Source organism: Eurosta solidaginis, chromosome X (genome assembly GCF_040869045.1).
Source record: "Eurosta solidaginis isolate ZX-2024a chromosome X, ASM4086904v1, whole genome shotgun sequence".
NCBI classification, from domain to species: Eukaryota; Metazoa; Arthropoda; class Insecta; order Diptera; family Tephritidae; genus Eurosta; species Eurosta solidaginis.
In genome coordinates this window covers 98,131,747-98,158,106 of record NC_090324.1, presented here as the reverse complement: position 1 = coordinate 98,158,106, position 26,360 = coordinate 98,131,747, and the positions used below count along the sequence as shown (strand labels likewise).

The following is a 26,360-nucleotide window of genomic DNA, read 5'->3' as shown; positions in this document are numbered from 1 at the left end:
TCCTGCATAGCTCCCTTAACTTATGATGTCATTACAGAACATCCATCCGTTCCAATTCCAGCGCAATCTTTGAAGTATAGTCCTAAATTATTAAATCACTATGTGTGCAACACCTGTCAATTTTTTTTCTCCATTTATAACATCTTAGTCTCGGATCGAATCGTACGCATCAAGGAAAGTTACAAAATCTTCTCTTATATTGCCATCATATAAGATTATGAATAAACTTTATTCAATAAAGTAAGGTTTGATTCAGTATCTTATCAACAGCGCAAATATTTCTGAGCATTGGACTGATTTGCATGAGCATTCTTACTGTTGACCGCTAATATTATTTGAAAATTGATACTCGATTAAAGCATGCATACAAAAACTGCATTATGAAAAATAACGATCAAATACCCATCATTATATCTATACTAATACTGCATATAAATAGTGGGTTTCTGGGACTTCGTGAAAAAAATTTTGTTCCGAATAAATTTTGGCAAAACAAATCTAGTCTGGGGGGGGGGGGGGGGGGGGCGAAGGGGCGATGCTCAAACCCGCTACTGCAAAGATTCCCGTTGAAGATTACCCACGACGAACATTAATGTGCCCATAGTGCTACCAGAATAACACCGTGACAAATACTATAAGTTCTCTGGGGCCTAGCTTAAGAGCTGTCTCTAGATTTGGCAACTCTGCCACCCCTACTAGCTGGAGGTTTGATCTCGCAACCGCAGCGCACGAATACAGAACGTGCCCAGGCATTACTTCCTGCAGCTCGCACTTCTTACATCTGCTGTTACTGACGAGGCCTAACAGAAGACAGTCTACAATTAGTATGCTTATCGCAAGCCTTAACTCCTGCTTCTTTAGATATATATAGACAACTTTGTGTGTGTAACGTCGTTGGATTCGCACATGATCTTTAATATTTTGCAGTCCTGCGCTTCTGTCCACCCCATTCCTGCTGATAAGTAATACGCAACTCCTGCCTCCTTTTATTTATCCCAAGCGGATTGCGACTCCCACCGTCGCACTATGGCGCCTCTGCCCGAAAAGTCTGGTAAAAATCAAAAATTTCATGAAAGAGTTCGATAAACCTAATACATGTATTTATAAGAGAATTTTCCAGGGATTACGAATATATAACTCTTATTAAACAGAAAATGATATTTTAGGAGGTAGAGCCGCTCCAAATTGATTAATTTTTAACGCTTAGACAAATTTGTGGTTTTTGCTCTTTTTTGTTGTATTAAAAATTGTTTTGTCTCTAAATAAAACGGCCTGCTACTGCTTTCTTATATCACAACGACAGGATATTTAATTCTAGGTTGAAGCAAAGCATAAAATTTGTTTTTTTTTTATAAAAGTTGTCAGATCTACCTGTTTTTCGATAAGCCTATTTTTAGGACGTTTTTCGAACTTTGATGGAAAAAAAGGACAAAAAACGTCTCCGTGAAATTTACAGTAGGTATTTGCTGAATATTCAGTTACCTGAATTCATAAGGTCTACCTGCGTCCAGCTGCGATTTCACTTTTTACATCAAATAAAGTGAAGCAACCTTGGGTATAAATACGCGCCTGAGCAGGTATAGGCAAGAAGGAGGCGAATTTAGTACGGTCACTTTTGTTGTTCGAATTTGTTAATAAAACTAAATTTTTCGGTTACAAGCTGCATAATATCCCTGGAACTCATTTCCATAATTTTAGCATATAAAGCAATGTTTAATACAACGCCCAAAATCAGTCGTTTTTTGGAATCTATAGAATAAAGTATTCTGTTTATTCAAATAAACATAAATATAGCTCACACATTTTTTTTTTGTAAGATATACTCGATGGCAAATTTTAATACGTCTCTAGAAAACTCCAAACTATTTGAGGTGTTCAAAGCTTCAAAGACAAAAGCGGAGTTCGTTGAGACTATTATGACAGAATTACCAAATGAAGCATGCAACAAATAAGACGAAGGCTTGAAAGAAACAATTGGCTTCCTCCACATTCCAATACAAAGAAAATGGCAAGCAGTCGGTCGTTCTACTTCAAGGGTTATAAGTAAGCATGAAAGCTGGCTAGTTGGTAAAAGTTTTTTGGATGAAGAAATGCCTAGCACATCAACCAATCGAGCTAGAGGAAGACCAACAAAACCCATAGAAGGATGTTCGACCTACACAAGGAAAAGGAAGCTGTGAGATTATACTAGAACTATCGCACGACTCATCTTTCAGAAGCTTTGGCTATTAAATATAAAAAGGACGAAGAAAACAGCAAGTCTCATATCATAGGATCAGTTGCGTTAGCAAGTCCAGTGCGACTGAGAAGGATCAAAAAAGCATTCCCACACCCCCAAATGCGCTACCTAGAAGATACACACCTAAAAAAGTCTTTGGCGCTGTTTATATATCTCGGGTTATCGAAGGATAAATATAATATATTGCGTGAGTCATTATTGCAACATAATGCCGTTCTTTTCCCTGGATACAAACAAATCACTCAAGCCAAGAAACAAGCAGTTCCTCCAAGAGCCAAAATAACCGAAGTATCAGCTGAAGTTGAGCTCCAAAACTTAATGGGCCATACCTCTATGCAAATCTTGAAAAGTTTTTCTGAAGAAAAGTTGAAATCACTGCCAAAAAGTCTAACATTGATAAATAAATGGGGCTGTGGTGGATCATAGGACAAAGCGCATATAAACAAAAAATAAGTTTAGACGATGGAAACAATTACAGATGGTAATATGTTTATGGCTTCTATTGTTCTCCTCCGTTTTAAAATATGAAGCTTCAGAATATTGGAAGCACCCCACGGCCGTCATCAGTTAAATTGTACCTGCCGATATTACTTAAATATGAGAAGGAGTGTTCGGAAACTGATAAAAGCTACAGTCAGTGATATAAAAAATCAAATCACAAAATTAAAATCAACAATTGAAATCGAAGACGGGATTGTTATTACCATAAAGCATGATTTTCTTCTAACAATGGTCGATGGAAAAGTATTAAACTTACTAACAAAACACATCATCTACATTGAAATGTGCATTCTGTAAGAAGAGTCAAAAAGACTTTGAGAATCTTGATGATTCAATTATTGATGAACTAAATTATGAGTATGGATTATCTCCTTTGAATGCGAGGATAAGGTGCATGGAATTCGTGTAGAAACTGGCTTATACACTACCACAACAAGGAGAAGTTTTCGAAGGACAATGCAGCATCTAAGGAAAAACAAAACATTAGAAAAAAAAAAAATTGAAGATGCATTCTATAAAGAGCTTGGCCTAAGAGTTGACTGCCCAAAAGTATGTATACGGCAACACAAATATTGGAAAATCCTCAAGAAGATTTTTTGAACACGATGAAAATGGACTGCTCGCATTACTGGAGTCGATAGAGATATCGTCCAACGATTGGGAGTAATTTTAAATATTTTAAATTGCCATGAAAAAGTTAATGGACCTAAATTTGGAGAATATGCATCGAAAACTGCAGAACTGCTGCTTCAAAAGTATCCTGAGAAAATCGAGATCTATAAACAGCGCTAAAGCTTCTTCGGGAGTGTATCTTCTAGGTAGCGCATTTGGGGGTGTGGGAATGCTTTTTTTGATCCTTCTCAGTCGCACTGGACTTGCTAACGCAACTGATCCTATGATATGAGACTTGCTGTTTTTCTTCGTCCTTTTTATATTTAATAGCCAAAGCTTCTGAAAGATGATTCGTGCGATAGTTCTAGTATAATCTCACAGCTTCCTTTTCCTTGTGTAGGTCGAAACATCCTTCTATGGGTTTTGTTGGTCTTCCTCTAGCTCGATTGGTTGATGTGCTAGGCATTACTAACTTTTACCAACTAGCCAGCTTTCATGCTTACTTATAACCCTTGAAGTAGAACGACCGACTGCTTGCCATTTTCTTTGTATTGGAATGTGGAGGAAGCCAATTGTTTCTTTCAAGCCTTCGTCTTATTTGTTGCATGCTTCATTTGGTAATTCTGTCATAATAGTCTCAACGAACTCCGCTTTTGTCTTTGAAGCTTTGAACACCTCAAATAGTTTGCAGTTTTCTAGAGACGTATTAAAATTTGCCATCGAGTATATCTTACAAAAAAAAATGTGTGAGCTATATTTATGTTTATTTGAATAAACAGAATACTTTATTCTATAGATTCCAAAAAACGACTGATTTTGGGCGTTGTATTAAACATTGCTTTATTTGCTAAAATTATGGAAATGAGTTCCAGGGATATTATGCAGCTTGTAACCGAAAAATTTAGTTTTATTAACAAATTCCAACAACAAAAGTGACCGTACTAAATTCGCCTCCTTCTTGCCTATACCTGCTCAGGCGCGTATTTATACCCAAGGTTGCTTCACTTTATTTGATGTAAAAAGTGAAATCGCAGCTGGACGCAGGTAGACCTTATGAATTCAGGTAACTGAATATTCAGCAAATACCTACTGTAAATTTCACGGAGACGTTTTTTGTCCTTTTTTTCCATCAAAGTTCGAAAAACGTCCTAAAAATAGGCTTATCGAAAAACAGGTAGATCTGACAACTTTTATAAAAAAAAAACAAATTTTATGCTTTGCTTCAACCTAGAATTAAATATCCTGTCGTTGTGATACAAGAAAGCAGTAGCAGGCCGTTTTATTTAGAGACAAAACAATTTTTAATACAACAAAAAAGACCAAAAACCACAAATTTGTCTAAGCGTTAAAAATTAATCAATTTGGAGCGGCTCTACCTCCTAAAATATCATTTTCTGTTTAATAAGAGTTATATATTCGTAATCCCTGGAAAATTCTCTTATAAATACATGTATTAGGTTTATCGAACTCTTTCATGAAACTTTTGATTTTTACCAGACTTTTCGGGCAGAGGCGCCATAGTGCGACGGTGGGAGTCGCAATCCGCTTGGGATAAATAAAAGGAGGCAGGAGTTGCGTATTACTTATCAGCAGGAATGGGGTGGACAGAAGCGCAGGACTGCAAAATATTAAAGATCATGTGCGAATCCAACGACGTTACACACACAAAGTTGTCTATATATATCTAAAGAAGCAGGAGTTAAGGCTTGCGATAAGCATACTAATTGTAGACTGTCTTCTGTTAGGCCTCGTCAGTAACAGCAGATGTAAGAAGTGCGAGCTGCAGGAAGTAATGCCTGGGCACGTTCTGTATTCGTGCGCTGCGGTTGCGAGATCAAACCTCCAGCTAGTAGGGGTGGCAGAGTTGCCAAATCTAGAGACAGCTCTTAAGCTAGGCCCCAGAGAACTTATAGTATTTGTCACGGTGTTATTCTGGTAGCACTATGGGCACATTAATGTTCGTCGTGGGTAATATTCAACGGGAATCTTTGCAGTAGCGGGTTTGAGCATCGCCCCTTCGCCCCCCCCCCCCCCCCCCCCAGACTAGATTTGTTTTGCCAAAATTTATTCGGAACAAAATTTTTTTCACGAAGTCCCAGAAACCCACTATTTATATGCAGTATTAGTATAGATATAATGATGGGTATTTGATCGTTATTTTTCATAATGCAGTTTTTGTATGCATGCTTTAATCGAGTATCAATTTTCAAATAATATTAGCGCTCAACAGTAAGAATGCTCATGCAAATCAGTCCAATGCTCAGAAATATTTGCGCTGTTGATAAGATACTGAATCAAACCTTACTTTATTGAATAAAGTTTATTCATAATCTTATATGATGGCAATATAAGAGAAGATTTTGTAACTTTCCTTGATGCGTACGATTCGATCCGAGACTAAGGTGTTATAAATGGAGAAAAAAAATTGACAGGTGTTGCACACATAGTGATTTAATAATTTAGGACTATACTTCAAAGATTGCGCTGGAATTGGAACGGATGGATGTTCTGTAATGACATCATAAGTTAAGGGAGCTATGCAGGAACTTTTTCAAATATGTACCAATGCTAATCATTGTCCGTGTTTCACCCATTGTCTTAATAATTCGCTTGCGAAAACATCGAAAGTTCTTCAAGCAAAGGATTGTATTGCGTTGACGAAAAAAAATTTTCAGTTTACCAAATCAGTCTCCGAAACGTACCATAGTTTTCAAAAAACATCTGCAGGAATCATTAAGTGGACTATGTGAAACGCGCTGGTCTGAAAAACATGATGGTATAGTGCAGTTTGAAGAAAACATCACAAAACTTGTTGCTTCGTTTCAAGAAATTTCTACTTGGCAAGATTCAACAACAAGTTCTGAGGCCCATTCTATGTTGAAATCTATTTGCGAGACAGAGTTCGTGATTTCAATGATTTGTTTGAGCAATGTACTTTCTGTTGTGAATCGCAGCGATGCGGGTGTTGTGCCGCTTCATGAAATCGACTATCTCCGTGATCTTCCCAGTTAATCCATTAGAGTTTAACTGCAGAATTCTGAAGTGCAGCGGGGGAGACGTCGTCACTCTAGGAGTAAGTGACGGGTGACTACGCCTAAGTTGTGGGAGGCCAGGAGGCAGTTGCTGTTGTGACCCTGGAACTGGACGTCCCTAGGTAAGCATTGGCGTAGCCGGTGTAGTTGCGTATGCAACCTGGCAACATGACGCAATGAAGCCCGTCGGGGGTTGCCGTCGCGAAGACCGCAACATCTAGGAAAGTGGCAGGAGCTGCATTGGGCGGATGACGCAAACATATATATTCTCTGCTGGCAAACGGTGCAAAAGGTGGTAGGGACTAAGAGTCTGTTTCCCTGACCTACGTGATTGCTGCCAGAAAAGAGGGGAAAGAAGCCGGGGCGGGAGTTGATGCTCGGCATTGATACCGACTCTACTACGGAGATTGTAGCTATGAGTGGGAGCGGCTGTATGAGCTGAGGCGTAGAATACTGGACGCCCTTGTGCGTGAACAGCAAGGAGCCACAAAAGATTTATAAAAGTTACGAGGACGTCGGGTTTTGGGATCTAGCCCAGAGCAAACTGTCCGATGCAACTTTCCGTTGGACGTGAAACACTGACAAGAGTTTGGCCGTCCTAAAAGGATTCAAACGCAGCAAAACCATTTCTCAGGGCCGGGGTAAGGAGAAGGACCCGGATTAGGTTCGATACCTTACAGGAGTAGGAGAGTATGGCGCAGTCGCTCTGCAAGGAGCTGCTGGGAGGATGACAATTTATGGGAGGTATGCAACAACTTAAATGGGGTTATACTGAAATGACAGCCATTGGTTGGGAAAAATCCCGAGTCGCTCCTGTACATAGAACCGGTTGCCTTGGAAAGCGATATTTGAATTTGTTTATTTTGCGCTATTCAGAGAATATGACTGGTCCCCACTCGCTCCGAGGCCAGTCTCGTGTTTCGCAGAACCAGCATAATAGGGGGAAGGCTTTTTATGCTATGAAGCTGGTTTTATTCTAGCCAACGACCATCTAATTATTCTAAATTGGTTCTAATGAATAATTAGATGGTCCCTGGCTAGAATAAAACCAGCACCTTAGAATAAAAATCCTTCCCCCCTACGAAGCTGGTTCTGCGAAAAAAGAGACTGGCCTCGTAGCGACTGGGGACGAGTCATATTCGCTGAATAGCGCAAAATAAATAAATTGAATTCAGTTTGCAATGCGTGGGTAGCCCCAAAATTTAAAAAATATGTATTCACAGCTGCGTTCAGATTACTGTGCACGATTAGCCCCCCAATTCTTGGTAAGATCCCGTCTTGAATGCTGTCAATGTAGGCAGCGGAGTTACTTAACACCCCATCAACAAAATATAAGAACTCTCACGGTTTTTAGTGCGTTCCACACCATTATATACGGAGAATCCTTCACTGCTGCCTTAACACAGTTTTCACCAATCTTCCTGATCTTTGGGACATATTACGCATCGCCCACCTTAACTGAATAAACCTTATTTTGCACAAGAGAATATGAATAATGGCCAATCGTTTCCTGTCCAATTTATGTTTTTGTAATACCAGTTAGCGTGCGAGATCGCTTTTTTGTGGTGGAAAGTGGGTTTTTATTAGCCACTGGCCATCAAAATATTTTTTCTCAAGAGACACTGTGCCGTTGCTATTGCAGTTTTCATGTTTATATTATAAAAGAATTCCGCGGAAGTTTCTGTAGTTTTAAATGTACCCAAAAGAGCGATGATGACGATATTCCTGGCCTTTATATATTATATATTATTGGCCTTTCGTGGTCGTCCACTTCGAAAATGAGAGGATAAAGTCAGCTATTTAATATATTTCGTCCATAATTTTTTCTAAAAATAATTCATTGTAATATACTCCGCCTAAAATATTGTAACGAATTTAGGGAAAATCCGCTTATTTTACACCTTCTACTAACGTTCGTAACGCTAAATTGTTGAATAAATAACTCGTATATTCAATAAAGCAAAATGGTCTTTATTAGACTACTTTGAAAATGCTTCACAATAACACTTATACTTCGCAACTGATAGCGTGCTTAAATCAAACTGGTTACGGACTACTCAGCTTCTGATGCTTTTATACTCTCTGCCCAAATGTCTAGACGTTTCTTCTTCTAGAATCCTCTACCTGATCATCAGCCATACGCGCGTGTATTTGTAGTGTGTAACCATATGCGTGTGTGTACGACTTCGCGACTTCGCGACTTCGCTGATGATGACGTGCGTTTGTGAGTATCTCTCTGCTTCTTCTATGTATGTGTGTACATATGATGATTAATTTGTTTATGTTGCTTAAATGTTGTTGTGTCTTTATTTAATAACCTTAGAGATGGTAATATTCGTCACACTGCTCTCCACAAAATTTCCGTCTACATGTTGCAAGCCTTTCCAAATGAACCACTTTCATTTTGTTTCGTGGTTTACCAATGGTTTGTATGCGGTAAACTACACCGTTGATTCGTTTTATAACTTTGTATGGCCCTTCCCAATTGCACTGCAATTTCGGTGACAAACCTTTTTTTCGTTGTGGATTGTATAGCAGCGCCAAATCTCCTTCCCGAAAACCTTTCGAATTAATTGCTTTATCATATCTGGCTTTCATCTTGTCACTCATAATCTTGGTTCGTAGTCTTAAAAGATCATGTATTTCCCTCAGCTCTTCCTCCAAGACACCAGTGGATTTCTTGGAATTTCTCTCAGCATCGGCATTTGTCCCAAACTCCAAATCAGCTGGCAGTTGAAGGTCATTGCCAAAAATTACTTTTGCGGGAGTTAGGCCCGTTGTCTCATGCACTGACGATCGGCAAGCCATCAAGAATCCCAATCTTTATGGAGCTTGTCCACTACTTTCCTTAAGTGCTCCTCCAATGTTCTATTGAATCGTTCCACCATACCATCGGACTGAGGATGCAATGCAGTTGTCCGTGTTTTTCGAATGCCCAATGTTTTACACATTTCTTGGAACACAGCTGATTCAAAATTTCTCCCTTGGTCAGAATGTAACTCCATTGGTACACCATACCTTGCAACCCAATTGTTTATGAACACTTCTGCTACTGTTTCAGCTTCTTGATTTGGGATTGGGTATACCTCTGGCCATTTGCTGAAATAATCCATAACCACCAGTACATATTTGTTTCCGCAGTTGCTAGTAGGAAATGGACCTGTGACATCCATAGCGATCCTTTCAAATGGCGCACCTGAGTTATATTGCTTCATCTGGCCATGAATTCGGGTTTTGGGCCCTTTCGCTCTGTTGCAAACCTCGCAGTTCGCAATTCACTCAGTGACCGACTGACAGCAACCAACCCAATAGAATCTCTGCTTAATCTTCTGCAGCGTCTTCGTGATTCCCAATTGGCCTCCACTTGGACCATTATGTAGCTCGTTGAGAACATCAGGAATCGTTTTCCTGGGAACAACTATCAGATTCCTCTTACACTGACCATCTTCACTCTCCCATACTCGATGCAAGCAACCGGATATCAACTCTAAACTGTTCCAATGTGCCCAATATGACTTCGGAATGGGACTGTCTGCTGACATATCCTCTATATTTGGTCCTTCGTTTCGTTCGAGCCCTTGCATAACATGTGACAGATCTGTATCTTCTAGCTGACACTTCCTTAGTTGTTCCTTGAGCCATTCATCCGTACATGTTATAGTCATTTGCCGGACATCTATAATGTCTTCTTTTACCTCGGCCTTTGAACAGTGCTTGCATTCCAAACTATATGGTCTTAGTGACATTGCATCGGCATTTCCATCTGTACTACCTTTTCGATGCTCAGTGGAAAAGTCATAGCTTTGTAGTCGCTCGATCCACCGTGCCAGTTGTCCTTCTGGATTACGGAACTGCAAGAGCCATTTCAACGCTGCTTGATCTGTTCTGACGCGGAATCGCTGACCGTAGAGGTACTTGTGAAAATGATTAATGCACTCTACCAATGCCAACAGCTCCCTCCGTGAAACGCAATAGTTCCTCTCTGGTTTTCCAATTGATCGGTTGTAATATGCAAATACCTTCTCCTGCCCATCGACCAGTTGTGATAAAACGCCGCCTATAGCATATCCACTCGCATCTGTATCTATAATAAATGTTGCTCTTGGAATCGGATATGCCAACATTGGGGCAGTGCACAAACGCCCTTTCAATGTTTGGAAAGGCACTTCTTGCCCCTTATTCCATTGAAAAGCTTTATTTTTTTTTTGTAAAATCGTGGAGGCTATGGGCTATGCTGGAAAATTTGGAACAAATCGGCGGTAATATGTGCACAGCCCAAGGAAACTTCTCAATTCATGTAGGTTCTGTGATCTTGGCGAATTCTTTGCAGCCTCTATCTTTTCGTTCGCAGTGCAGATGCCCTCTGTCGTTACCTTGTGACCCGAATAATTTAGTTCCTTTTTAAACAGCTCACACTATTCTCTGGAAAACTTCCTCCAAGTTTTTAAGATGTTCATCAAATTTCTTGCCCAATACGATAATATCGTCCAGGTACCCCAAGCATGTTTTCCAATGTAGTCCTTTCAATACCTGATTGATGAGTCTCTCAAAAGTAGCTGGTGCATTAAAAAGTCCAAAAGGCATCACTGTAAATTGTCAAAGACCATCTCCGATTTTGAAGGCTGTTTTCTCTTTGTCTCGCTCTTTCACCTCCACTTGCCAGTAGCCACTTTTCAAGTCCAGTGTGGAAAACCAATTCGTACCAGAGAGCGAGTCCAGAGTGTCGTCAATTCTTGGCAATGGGTAGCTATCCTTTTTCGTGACATCTTTCATCTTGCGGTAGTCCACGCAAAACCTCATTTCCCCATCCTTCTTCTTCACAAGTACCACAGGTGAGCTCCATGGACTAGCTGATGGTTCGATGATGCCGCTGTCGCTCATTTCTTGTACGATTTGACTCACAACTTCCCGCTTCGCTAGTGGAATACTACGAGGAGCTTGACGTATCGGCCTCGCGTCTCCAGTGTCAATTTGATGTTTCACAACACTGGTGCGGCCCGGTTTGGAACCAACCTGGTCAAATATGTTTGCGTACTTTAGGAGAAATTGCTTTGCCTTACTCTGATAGTCTTCCTCTAGCCCCTCCGTCCATGCCGTGATGTCATTTGAAAGGTAAGTCTTGCTAGTTGAAACGTGTTCCAGGAGCTGTTCACAGTTAATAACTAGGTACTTCAGCCTCTTGACATATTCCCAATATAGCTCCTTTTGTCAATTTGGGTGGTGGCTTGAACTCATTGAGTACTCTTACCGGAATACGTCCATCTTGTTTTGCCATAGCCAGGGCTTTTCCTACAAGTACGTTCGGTGTTGATCTGTTTACTGCCTCGACAACCAACAATCTCCACCAGCTTTTGCCCAGATGACTGCTTCTGATTTTGCTGGTATTTGCTGACTTTCTTCTACCAGCACTCGTTTACTGCTGTAGCCTTTCTCGTAGCCGAATTTAAGTGGCACATCCTTGTTCTTATATCGCATTGTCTGGCTTTGCATGTCGATCTTGATACCTTGGTCGATCAAGAAGTCCACTCCAATTATGATTTCATTAACAATCTTTGCCACTATAAAATTGTGTAGTACCGAGAGGTTCCCAATTGCTACTTCACATGCTGCTTCTCCAATTGCATGGGTGTCCTATCCCGTGGTTGTACGTAATCTTGCTCCAAGCAATGATCTTATCTTATTGTTCACTAAATCTGATCCAATGATGGAATGAGATGCACCCATATCTACAGTCAGTGAACGTTCCTTTCCATTCACATGTCCTCCGACAGTAAGATTGCTTGACCGTCTTCCAATTTGCGAGATAGAGATTTTGGGGCATTCAATTGCGGGAGCCAGCTGTCGCCCCTTGCGTCTGACTCGCTTTAGTTTAACGATTGATTGGAATTGGGGATTTGCTCATCTCTTTCAGCTCTCCATTTACGGCCACCCACATTGCTGAAACTGTTAGGGTTGTTACTATATAACGTGCAATGTGTCCTGGCTTTCCACATTTAAAGCATTTGACGGCACCATCGTTTTTCTGCTGCGTTCCTTTTAATGCTTCCAAAATTGTGTCTACCCAGTCTGGCCTTTCCACTTCAACGCGATGAGCTTTGTATGCGGGCTTACTCAAAGTCAGTGCATGCGATACCGTTTCAGCAAATGTTAGTTTTGGATTCGCATATGTAGCTCTTTTCGTTTCAACATCTCGTATGCCATTTATGAAGCTCTGGATTTACACCCTCTCGGTGTATTCCACGAGTGCGTCCGCATTTGCTAGAGGGGTCAGCCTTTCGACATCCGACGCAAACTCCTGCAAAGTCTAATTCACTTTTTGGGAGCGATTTTGCTACTCAATTTGATATATCCGTTTCCAATGCTTGCTTCCGTAACGTCTCTCGACAACGGCAATCAATGCTTCATAACTGTTCCGTTCGTACTCTGTAATAGTCTGTAAGATTTCAGCTGCAGGCCCTTTGAATGCCACGAACAGTGCAGCAACTTTATCTTCAGCATTGCAGTTGTTCGCTGCTAATGTCTTCTCAAATTGAAGCTTAAAGACCTGGAAAGGAACAGAGCCGTCAAAATATGGAGTTTTTACCTTCGGGTTGCTCACTGGAAAAGCTTGGCGATTTAGTTGTAACTGCTCCATACGTCCTTTTAAATCATCGACTTCTGCCTGAAATTTATGCATCCTGCGCTTCCAGTTTTGATGATACCTTTTCCAAAATTTGTGCCGACATTTCAGATATACGTGCCTTTTGCGGTTCCAGTTGAGACGCCATATATGTCTTTTGGTCTTCCAGTTGAGCTGACATTTGCGACGCCATTTCTGAAATACGTGCCTCCTGTGCTTCCATCTTGATGTTATACGTGTCTCCTGGGATTCCAGATGGGATACGTTATACGTCTTCTGTTCTTCCAGTTGAGATGACGCTGTCGATGTTAGAGCAGATATTGCAGCCAAAATCGTGTTTAGTCTGTACTCGTAACTGTCTGCGATGTTTCGTTTTTCTCTTAAATTTTTGTTGTTGATTCCTCCACATCAGGATTTAAGACATATCCGTCCACATTAATTCCTTCCAACTCCATTATCTCTCGTAGCCGTACTTGAAGTTCGATATTATTGCCATTTGTATTCAATCCACGGTTCTCCAACTTCTTTTTAAGTTGCTGGATACTTAATTCACTTAACATTGCCATGTCCAAGTTGTATTCGAAATCTTCAGAATTTATTTAACAATTCCTCTTCTGACACCAATTGTAACGAATTTAGGGAAACTCCGCTTATTTTACACCTTCTACTAACGTTCGTATCGCTAAGTTGTTGAATAAATAACTCCAATATCCAATATTGCAAATTGGTCTTTATTAGACTACTTTGAAAATACTTCACAATAACACTTATAATTCGCAACTGATAGCGTGCTTAAATCAAACTGTTACGGACTACTCAGCTTCTGCTACTTTTATACTCTCTGCCCAAATGTCTAGACGTTTCTTCTTCTAGAATCCTCTACCTGGTCATCAGCCATATGCTCGTGTATTTGTAGTGTGTAACCATATGCGTGTGTATATATGTGAGTACGACCTCGCGAGTTCGCTGATGATGACATGCGCTTGTGGGTATTTCTCTCCTGCTTGTATGTATGTGTGTACATGATGATTAATGTGTTTAGTAGTGGTAGTAGTATATTTATTTTCAACCATTCAAAAGATCATACATTTGTAAGATAATGAATAATGAATAAACATTAAGGACTTAAAATAAATTAAAACAAGTAAGGACGGGAATGTCTTCGGCTGTGCCGAAGACTTCATACCTTTCATGAATGGGGCTGAACAATAATCTTATCCCGTTCGTAGTCTCCAAATAATCGGATGTACAAGATAAGAAATATATAGATGTACATACCTAAACCATTTTTAAGATAAATATAAAACAAACAAGTAAGGAAGGCTAAGTTCGGGTGTAACCGAACATTATATACTCAGCTGAGAGCTTTGGAGACAAAATATGACATGACAAAGTATGACATGGGTTTCAAATGAAAGCTATTAAAGAGTATTTTAAAAGAGAGTGGGCCATAGTTTTATAGGTGGACGCCATTTCAGGGTGTCGCCATAAAGGTGGACCAGAGGTGACTCTAGAATGTGTGTTGTACGATATGGGTATCAAATGAAAGATGTTAATGAGTTTTTAAAAGGGAGTGAGCCGTTGTTCTATAGGTGGACGCCTTTTTGAGACATCGCCATAAAGCTGCACCAGAGGTGACACTAGAATGTGTTTGTACGATATGGGTATCAAATGAAAGGTGTTAATGAGTATTTTAAAAGGGAGTGGGCCTTAGTGATATAGGTTGACGCCTTTTCGCGATATCGCCATAAAGGTGGACCAGGGGTGACTCTAGAATGTGTTTGTACGATATGGGTATCAAATGAAATGTGTTAATGAGTATTTTAAAAGGGATTGGGCCTTAGTTCTATAGGTGGACGGCTTTTCGATATATCACCATAAAGTTGGACCAGAGGTGACACTAGAATGTGTTTGTACGATATGGGTATCAAATGAAAGTTGTTAATGAGTATTTTAAAAGGAAGTGGGGCTTAGTGCTATAGGTGGACGCCTTTTCGAGATATCGCCTTAAAGGTGGACCAGGGGTGACTCTGGAATGTGTTTGTACGATATTGGTATCAAATTAAAGCTATTAATGAGGGGTTTAAAAGGGAGTGGCCCCTAGTTGTATATGTGAAGGCGTTTTCGAGATATCGACCAAAATGTGGACCAGGGTGACACAGAACATCATCTGTCGGGTACCGCTAATTTATTTATATATGTAACTAGCAGATCCGGCAGACGTTGTTCTGCCCTAAATTTGTATATCTGCATACATTTTAATAAGCTTTTTCCGTCTAACTCTCCCGCGCCCCTCTACGCTTTTTCCTAATCTTTGTATTCACTCCTCCCTCCGTATTTTTCGCTTAATATATCTCCATCTTCGTCTCATTCTATTTCTTCTCAGTCTCCTTCTCCTTCTCTCTTTTCTCTTCTCTCAAGTTTTTCTCATTCTTCTTCATATCTTATTGCCAGTCCCAGAGGGTGGTATGTATTTTGTTCCAGTTCCCATTCTGAGTCTCAGTCCCAGTCCCAGTCCTAATCCCAGTCCCAGCCCCCCTCTGGTCTATTTCCCGGAAAAAAGCATCGGAAATACAAATATAGGCAAATGTATATACCAAATTCAGGCAAATCGAATAGGACGTATGTAAATAGGTATGTAGGTATTATTAATTCATGTCTTTATTTCGGCTTCGCATGCATATTTGTCAGTTTTGCCAGGTTGATGCGACTAAATCGAATATCACAATGAAAATTACTTAAAAGCTCTCAGCAACAGCTTTCATTTGATATCCAAAATACACACACATTCTAGCGGTGCCCGGCTCCTCGTTTTGGCCTATATCTCGAGACCCTAGTCACCAATAGGTATGAAAACTACCCTGTACTAAAGCACTCATCAACAGCTTTCGTTTAATGTCCATATTGTATAAACACATTCTAGGGGTGCCCGGGTCCACGTTCTGGCCTATATCTCGAGACCCTAGTCACCGATAGGTATGAAAACTACCCTGTACTAAAGCACTCATAAACAGCTTTCATTTGATATCCATATTGTATAAACACATTCTAGGGGTGCCCGGGTTCACGTTTTGGCCTATATCTCGGGACCCTAGTCACCAATAGGTATGAAAACTACCCTGTACTAAAGCACTCATCAGCAGCTTTCATTTGATATCCATATTGTATAAACACATTCTAGGGGCGCCCGGGTCCACTTTTTGTCCTATTTCTCGAGACCCTAGTCACCAATATATATCCTGGTCCACTTCCCGGAAGAAAAATTATCCGACATTTTATTCTAGATATAACGCTACCTACATTCCAAATTTCAGGCAAATCGAGCCATATATACGACAGTTTAGAATAAATAGGTCCCTGGTCCACTTCCCGAAAAGAAAACTTTTCACAAACACTCTCCGGGTTCCTATTAAGTTATCCTAAAAATTTCATGGCAATCTTTCTATCCTTTCCCGAGTTATGGAGTGACAATCAAAATGTACACTTCTTTTTGTATATATAGATACCACGAACAGTATTCCTGCCAAGATTCCAAGGGCTTTTGATTTCGCCCTGCAGAACTTTTTCATTTTCTTCTACTTAATACCCACCCATTTTACAAAGTCTTTTCTAAAGTTATATTTTGCGTCAATATACCAATCCAATTACCATGTTTCATCTCTTTTTTCATATTTGGTATAGAATTATGGCATTTTATTCATTTTTCGTAATTTTCGATATCGAAAAAGTGGGCGTGGTCACAGTCGGATTTCGGAAATTTTTTATACCAAGATAAAGTGATAAGTACGTGAACTAAATTTAGTAAAGATATATCGATTTTTGCTCAAGTTAGCGTGTTAACGGCCGAGCGGAAGGATAGACCGTCGACTGTGTATAAAAACTGGGCGTGTTTCAACCGATTTCGCCCATTTTCACAGAAAACAGTTATCCTCATAGAATCTATGTCCCTACCAAATTTCACAAGGATTGGTAAATTTTTGTTCGACTTATGGCATTAAAAGTATTCTAGACGAAATGAATGAAAAAGGGCGTAGCCACGCCCATTTCGAAATTGTCTTTTCGTTTTGTATTCTGTTGCACCATATCATTACTGGAGTTGAATGTTGACATAATTCACTTATATACTGTAAAGATATTAAATTTTTTGTTAAAATTTGACTTAAACAAATTTTTTTTTTTAAAGTGGGCGTGTTCGTAATCCGATTTTGCTAATTTTTACTTAGCACACATATAGTAATAGGAGTAACGTTCCTGCCAAATTTCATCATGATATCTTCAACGACTGCCAAATTACAGCTTGCAAAACTTTGAAATTACCTTCTTTTAAAAGAGGGCGGTGACACGCCCATTGTCCGAAATTTTACTAATTTTTTATTCTGCGTCATAAGTTCAACCCACCTACCAAGTTTCATTGCTTTAGGCGTCTTTGGTAATGAATTATGGCACTTTTTCCTTTTTTCGAAATTTTCGATATCGGACGGATGGTCGGACATGGCTAAATGAACTTCGCCCAGATCATTTTGATTTATAGAAGTCTATATCTATCTCGATTAGTTTATGCCGTTACGGATTACCGTTATGCGAACAGCTCTGCTCAGCTGAGTATAAAAATAGCAAAAAACCCCCTTATCTGAACGATCGGTTGTATGGGATATATATTATATATAGCTCCGATCGAAATGATTTTTACAGGAAATCTTCTATGATATATTAGAATATATATCACCAAGTTTCACGTTTTTATATTGGAAACTAAGGGAGAAATGGCCAAAAATCTTTTTATCTGAACGATCGGTTGTATGGGATAGGTATATACTATATAAATATAGCTCCGATCAAAGTGATTTTTTCAGGAAATCTTCTATCTTTTAAAGTTTTTATATTGGAAATTAAGGGAGAAATGGCTAAAAATCTTTCTATCTGAACTATCGGTTGTATGGGATATATATTATATATAGCTCCGAGCGAAATGATTTTTTCATGAAATCTTCTATGATATATTAGAATAAATATCACCAAAATATTGGAAATTAAGGGGGACATTGCCAAAAATCTTTCTATCTGAACGATCTGTTGTAATAGATATATATTATATATAGCTCCGATCAAAATGATTTTTTCATGATATCTTCTATGATATATTAGAATATATATCACCGAGTTTTACGTTTATACTTTTTAAATTACGGCAGGAATGGCCAAAATCGTCTTATCTGAACGATCGGTTGTATGGGAGATATATATGTTATAGTGGTCCGATCCTACCGGATCCGACAAATGTCTAATATAATACAAAAATGTATCCTTGTGCCAAATTTTATTGAGATACCTCAAAATATGAGGGACTAGTTTGCGTTCAAACATACAGACGGACAGACGGACATGGCTATATCAACTCAGTTCGTCGCCCTGATCAATTCGGTATACTTAATGGTGAGTCTATCTTCTGTATTTCTCAACGTTACAAACATCGGACCAAAGTTAATATACCTTTTCATGTTCATGAAAGGTATAAGTATGGCAGTAACAAACGTGTTGAGTGCCACACTATAATTGACTAAACTTATTTGACATAAAGAGCTTACGAAAATTCAATAAAAATACTTTAAGCTGGTTTGCAGATACTTAATCAAATTAACATAACCTCTACCATTGAGAATGTTTACCACACTTGCCAGGTCCAAAAATTTTCACCAAAACTCGCCAACCGGTAATCATTGTAGGCTGGGCAAACATCGATAAAGTGGTGAACACTTTCATCATTGCCTAGGTTTCATACTGGACATATTACAGTTGTTACGTTCTTGAAAGACCTCGCATTAAGGTTCAAGAGATACCTCTCTCACCTTTCGGAGAATTGAGCTAATGGCATACGCTGAATGTTCGTCGTCAAAATTGTAACGCTCACGGGAGCCAAGTCAGGGTAAAGATCATGTGTGGTAGAGCCTTGAGCGCGATCCACATATAGTTTAAACTCTTTATCGACTAGCTTACTAAACAACAAAGAAGTGAAGTCTTTAAGGAGAGCATTAGAAAAATCGGTTAGTGGTTCTAAGCCCGCTCTGAGTGATAGCTGTTTCCAATTTTTAACCCAGGGTGCATCTTGCAGTATGCTTTCCTCAGCAAGTATACGTGGGAGCCTGTTCGAAGGTCAACTAAGACAACGTACTATAAATAACATGTGCGCCCGAAGTGTGTGGAAGAACTGGGGAACTATACCCGTTTCTAAATGCAACATATAGTTAGGTGTGTTCGCAGACAAGAAAATAAGCTTCTTTATGAAGAAACGTAAGAGTTTTTCTACCTGTTCATGATGGTCCGCACCCAAATCCTGCGCGCCATAAAACATTATTGATCTTGCGGCAGCATCAAAGATTTTGATTTTTTTTTTTTCGAAATACAGATTCGAGGGTTATTTAAATAGCTCAACCATGTAGCGCATATTGCGGCTTTTGCCTCGCCAAGCTTTGTGTCTAAGTGTTTAGTGAAAGAGAGTATGTAATTTAGCATTATACCCAGATATTTATACTCGTTCACAGTTTCCACCTGATCATTTCCAAAAAACCACCTATAGTCAGAGGGGAGCCTGCCACCCTTCCTTAAAACAAGGCCTTTTGATTTGGACAGGTTAACTTTTAATGCCCACAGCTTGCAATACTCATGCAAAGCATTAATCATGCTAGTAGATCTTACAGCCGACTCTGCTAACAGTACCAGGTCATCGGCATACATCAAAGGCTTGATTTTCATATCCGCCACTTTAACCCCACCTGGGAGGTAATCAATTAAATGATTGAGATACAGGGAGAACAGCACCGGGCTTAGTAAACTTCCTTACCGGACACCCTGATTGACTGGGAATGGGCTAGGAAGCTTTCCATTATACCATACTTGACTCGTAGTATCCGTAAGATTTCCATTAAATGACTCGGCAGACCATATGAGGCCAGCTTATAGAATAGCGAGCTACGAGGGACAGTATCAAATGCACATGAGAAGTCTACAAAAAATACCAAAGTTTTCCTCTTCGCGGCAAAGTTAAAATTAACGATACTTGTCAAATGAAATATGCTATCGATTGTTGAATAGTTCTTACGAAAGGCCGTTTGGCATTCTATAAGTATACTATGACAATCAATCCACGCTTTAATGCGGCTTAATAACATGCCGGTAAATATCTTATACAACGTATCCAGCAGAGACAGCCCTCTATAGTTACTCGGAAGACAAGGATCGCCTTTTTTGAACAGCGTGATAATCACACAAGAGGGGAACGAGGTAGGGACCTGTTTTTTAAGAAAAATAAAATTAAGCAGAGAGAGAACCTCATTCTGGAAGCTCTGCGGAGCATATTTATAGAATTCATATGGTATGCGGTCATCACCAGGGGCTTTACTGTTTTTTGCATTACTGAGAGTCAATTCTAGCTCCTTCATGTCAAAAGGAGCGTCGAGGAACGGGTCAAAAATAAGCGGAGCAGCCCATTGAAAGCTATTAACTATACCAGGATTAAAAAGCAACGTTCTAAAGTGGTCCTTGAAGTCTTGAAGTACAAGGCTACTAACGACACCAATCATTTGAGTTCCTTACACTATTTAAAAGGTCGATAGCTTTGCATTTCGACTGAAGTTTTTTCTCACTACATAGTTGGAAGTACTTCCTGAGAGAAGCACGGTACCTAGTTCTAGCAGAGTCCTCGAAACTTTTCCTATACTTGTTTAAGTCACGTAACATTTCCATGCGTAACTTATGACAATGAGAGTCAAACCAAACTTTTTTTGGCGTGAAAGTAGCCCGGGAAGGTTTTACCCCAGCCGCTGCTTTTATCTTCTCTGTTAAAAGTAATACTTTATCTACTACAGCGTCGCTCGAATAAACATAGTCAAAGCCACATGATCTTGAGATGTTCTCACGATATCTACCAGTTTTATTACGCCTCCATGCTAATTTGCGTGGGGGGGGGGGGGGGGTGAGTTAGCTCTGCGGGGCTGCTCGCATACAACGGAACTCGAAACTTTATAACAACTGGCATGTGGTCAGAGTACTCTTTGCTAACAATGTGGAAGTCATGAACAAGAGGAAGAACATTGTATGAGCAAACAGCATAGTCAATAACAGAGCTGCCAACAGAACCACAAAAAGTGAATGCACTTAACATATCCCCGTGAGCTCTTCCATTCAGAATAACACCCCCGAAACTATCGATTAGGCTTAGCACTTGTTTACCTTTTTTGTCTATGACTACATCTCTAGAGCACCGGGCTACTGAAATGCACGCAGACTCCGATAAGGAGTTCTCACAGATTATTTCCGAGGAACCAGTTCTGGCATTCAGGTCTCCCACGATACAAAAGGAGCTTGGATTTAGTGTACACAGACAGTTTTCTAAACGATTAAAATTCGAGTCCCAGTTTGTGCAATTTATGTATTGCGGCACAAAACAAAAGTTTGACTCGCATATTTTCACTGATAAGAGCACGCCTTCTGGTGACACCTGAAATTTGGGGTTCACGAGATATTCAACATCTTTCCTACAACTAAAAAGACAACCACCGGTGGCACGACCTGCTTTGAATTTTTTTGTCGCATCAACCCAATGAACCCGGTAATCTTGGAAATAGTGGACAAATTTTGGCCTATCCTCATTGAGTACATGCGTTTCAAATAAAAAAAATTATATCAAAAGTCTTAACGTATTCAAAGAAGTCACCGAGCTTCAATTTACTATTTAGATTTGCAACATTATAGGAGAGTACTGAGATATATTTATAAACTCCACTTGGTCCCTGTCAACACATTTGCCTAAGCTGCCAGAGAAACTTAAATCTAGTATATCGTTACTAAGTTTTTTTTAGCATTAGACATTTGGAACAACACAGCATATTTAAGGAGACTGACATCAAGAGATTCACCATACATATCCTTAGTACATCTTCAGCCGGATTTCCTTCGCACACTAAAACATTTTGACTGTCAAAGGACATCCACTTGCCGTTCACATTAACAGTGTCATTTTTCACGAACACCTTCTTACTCCGGTATTTATGTAGCTTGCTTAAATGTTGTTGTGACTTTATTTAATAACCTTAGAGATGGTAATATTCGTCTCAATATCCATATTTTGCGTGATTTGTCCTTCGTAAACAATTATATAAATTTTTTTCTTCAAGGATAAAACTATTAATTTTATGAAACATTGTAATATACTTCGCCTAATATATCCATATTTTGCGTTTTAAATATTCGTTGCCAGCTTAATATTATATTTCTATTGTGTTCTTTTTTTTCAAATTTTCGCGGTATTTCATATGAGCATGTTTCATTCTTGCCAATCTTTTTTTTTTTGCTGTTTTTGCTCAAGCTCAGGAAATTTGTGACTCTGAATGTCGAGTGAGTAGTGACAAATATGGAACAAAATCAAACTTGTGTAAACAATCCTTGTTGTTGCATATATGTGACTTGGAATGAAAGAAGGAGGTTAGCAGTCGCCTGCTATAAGAACTATTTTGGTGGATCTTTTCTTCGGCTCGATTCAGGTAGTAAGGTTGCTTGGTCCCTGCCGGACTGCCGGTGTGTATTATCGCTCGGTGGAACTAGAACGAATCAAATTTAATGATTGATGCTTAGAACCTGGAAAGATCAACGAAAAAAAAAAAATAGAAAAAGACTTTGAGTCATTACTAATACAGGATAAATTGTTTTGTTTGTTTGTTTGTTTTTTTTTTTTTCGTTTATCTTTCCAAATTCCAAGCATCAATCATAAAATTTGATTTGTTCTAGTTCCACCGAGCGATAATACACACCGGCAGTCCAGCGGGCTCCGGGCAACCTACCTGCTTTTACCTGAATCGAGTAATTATAATATAGCATAAATTAGTATAGAGTAGTATAGTAATATAGCATATATGTTTGCAATCAGACAGTTTGAAATATTGGAATAAAATATTCTTTGAAAGGTAGATCTGATGATAAATTTTTCGTTACAGATAAAATCATAAAACATGAGCTCCAACAAACGCCTTTATCTGAGTGGTGCTCAAAAAAGGAAAATAAAACTGGAGACCGAAGCGGCTGGGAAAAAATTGAAACCAATAACCTCATTTTTTTCGCCGCAACATCAGGAAAAGAAATATCAACAATCTGATGACGGCTGTGAGGGAAGTGATTTTCCTAGTAGCGATTTGCAGCAGAAAGCAACAGAAGCAGATGTAATCGTTGCACCACCAAACACTGACCCTGACATTCTCATGAATACGGACAACTTTGAAGAGGAAAACATGGCACCTACTATGCTAAACACTACTTTGGAGCAAACCGATTTGCTAGAAAAGAAACATCCTACTGAATAAGGACATTACAAAAGCGTTTTGACTGCAGAATTGAAAACATTTATAATCTCACATGGACCATGCCAACCGAAAGGACCTTTCCCACAAAATGAAAGAACAGGGAATCAATTTACTTCTTTTTTTTAAATCGAAAAATAAAGCAGGATTGAAAATTCCACGATCATGGTTATTAGCGAATTACTTACTTATTATTTCAAATAACACGATATTTAAATTTACTAATAATTTTCCTGTTTGCTATTCGGAACTTCTTGACTACGTATATTGTGAGGTTTGCTGGTTATTTGCTGATAGAGGCTGTCCAAGTTACAAGCCAGCTTGGGTGGATGGAATAAGGAACTGTCCTAAATTGAGTAACAAAATTCTCGATCATGAAAGATCGAAAATTCACTGCAACGCCTGCATGATATACGAATCGTGGCGATTGAATAAATCTGTGATTGATAAAGATCTTGAGGATCGAACCCTCCAAGAAAAATTTTTCTGGTGCAAAGCTCTTGACCGAATCATGAATACAATTCTCACCTTGGCTACATGAACCATTCATTTCGCGCGCATCGCGAGGTCATTGGTGATTCTGGAAATAATGGAAATTTCTTATCAATCATTGAATTGTTGGCGGTATATGACCCTGGTTTGAAAGAACTTATCACGAAACCTGATAATACCATTCGATACCTGAGCCCTAAAATTCAGAATGAAATAATTGGACTTCTATCTAACACTACAGAAGATGAAATCGTCAAAAATATTCAAGAAGCGCCATTTTTTTCCATTATAACGGATACAACCCAAGACATTGCCAAAATTGACCAGATGAGTCAGATTTTTAGATATGTGAGAATTATTAAAGATGAAAATGGAAAACCAGTCGATTTTAAAATCACAGAATCTTTTTTGGGATTTGAAATAGTCGATGACAAAACGGCTTCTGGATTAGAATAAAAAATCGTTGATGGACTGGAAAAAAAATAAAATTTAAATTTCAAAATTTCGGGTAGGATTAGGAAAAAATAAAATGATTCAAAAAATTTTCCTGGTAAGGGCCCCCTAGTAAGAGTCTGACTGGGGCCCCCAATTCTATAGTTACGCCACTGTCACGGCTGCACATTTAATTTTATTTTTTAATACAAATTTATATATTCCTTAGAAATTTTTGCTATAACCAAAGACAATAAAATTTAATTTGTGAGAAAGCTACTTGTCTAGATTGAGGGAAGGATTTCTGTGGCGCAAAATTAATCCCAATTTTTCTCATTTTAATAGCTATTTCCTTATTTTAGGACACTTTTTTTGAGTGTACTTTTTATGTTGCTGACCACCAAACAAGGACCCCTTGGCATGTATGGACTTAAAAATTTTCGTATATACACAATAAGAGAGTTGGGGCGACCCCACGCGCAGCCCAGCAACCTTTTGCATGCATACAGTGCCACTCAGGCTTTCTTCGCCTCATTCCATATGGAGTTTCCACGACAACTAACTATCTAGTATAATTCCTTTATATTTTGTGCTGTATTTTTCTTGTATGGTTACCCCTTCAAGCTAAAACTTAACCACATTCGAGGTCTTACATATCCTAGTTAACAATACTAGATTGGTAGATCTAGATGTAGATGCTCAGGCGTGCTAATCCCGAACCGCATGTTAGATCAGAGAGCTTATTGTTGGTAGACATCCCCGCTTATGATGATTGAAACGTCATCTGCATACGTCGTGACTTTGATTGATAATCTGTCGATCCGCGTTAGAAATTGGTTGGTGGCCAGTGTGATGATAATACCTCACGCTGCTTAAAATGAAGCCAATTCAGATTTGCTAAGGCCGGAATTACTTCAATTAAGCTGAGGTTGTCGCTTTTTGCTCCTTTAGATATGTTGTGAAATGCCCTGGAAATATCCAGAAAATACCTTCTGTGAGACCAATACACGTCATCCTTTTTTTACCAGTTCCTGGACTGTATTTTTCTTAGATAGAACTTTCCTCAGTCTCGTCGTTTTTTGGAGCATCCAATTTTCGCCCAGAAATTTTTCCATGAAACCGTCTTTGACCTTTCTCTTTTATAGATCCTCAACAGAACTCTATATTCATCCCAACACTCCTCGCTTTCCGCAGTTTTTTTCAGCTTAAGTATCTCCTTTCCCTACTTTCTAAGAATAATCAACTCCTTACTCCACCATGGTGACTTTGCCTGTTTTGCGAAACTTTCAGCGCATTTGATAAGAAGTTGTTGCACTTCTCCAACTCCTCTACGGTGGCAATGTCTTCAGGTTGCCCAAGTCTTATCAAATTGTAATAAAAATATCTCTTGAAAACAAAAAGTTTTCAATTCCACTGATTTTGTGTTTGGTGGAAACGCAGTATTAACTTTTAAATTAGCTTTTACGTGTATATGTAAGTATAAGATTATTGAGATATCACTTACTGTCAAAATTAAGGCTTATTGTAGCATTGCTCTCGCCAAGCTCATTTTTAGCATTTACTTTATATTTGCCAGCATCTTCAACTGTCACATCTATTATTTCTAATGAAGAAAAGTATGAATGGCCATCTTTCTGAACAACCATCTGAAATATGGAAAAAAACATAATTATGTACATTTGTGTAAACACAAATCATCCACAGCTATGAGAACTTGATCATATAAAGGTGATTAATTCTGTTGCATCATTAAATATGTATTTGCAAATGGGTTTATCTCCAAAGGAAATCCCCAAATTGAAAACCCCAAATCAAAATCCCCAAATTCGAAATTCCTAAATGAAAATCTCCAAACCAAAACCTTCAAAATCACAATCCCCAACATGTAATCGCGGCGATTTTAAACATATTTTGCCGCTGGTGTCAATTTGAAATAACGAACGATAGAAGTTTGCCTGCTACAATGAACGCAAGAAAATTAAAATTTTGATTTGTTTTTATTGAATAAATTTAAAAATAACAACTTTTTTAACTTGAAAATAAACAAAATAAAAATATGAATCGATGGTGGGACGACATGCTCGATG

The 26,360-nt window shown here is 38.9% G+C and overlaps 1 protein-coding gene across 9 annotated transcripts in view; it reads right to left on the bottom strand.

Annotated features, from left to right (window-relative positions):
* bt (projectin protein bent) overlaps positions 1-26,360 on the bottom strand; it is a 3,328,983-nt gene that overhangs the window by 2,820,624 nt on the left and 481,999 nt on the right. For all 9 annotated transcript variants that reach the window (XM_067757812.1, XM_067757814.1, XM_067757820.1 and 6 more), the window contains exon 5: positions 25,778-25,919. In XM_067757812.1, coding sequence (XP_067613913.1) covers positions 25,778-25,919 — 142 coding nt within the window. The remainder of the gene's footprint in view (positions 1-25,777; positions 25,920-26,360) is intronic.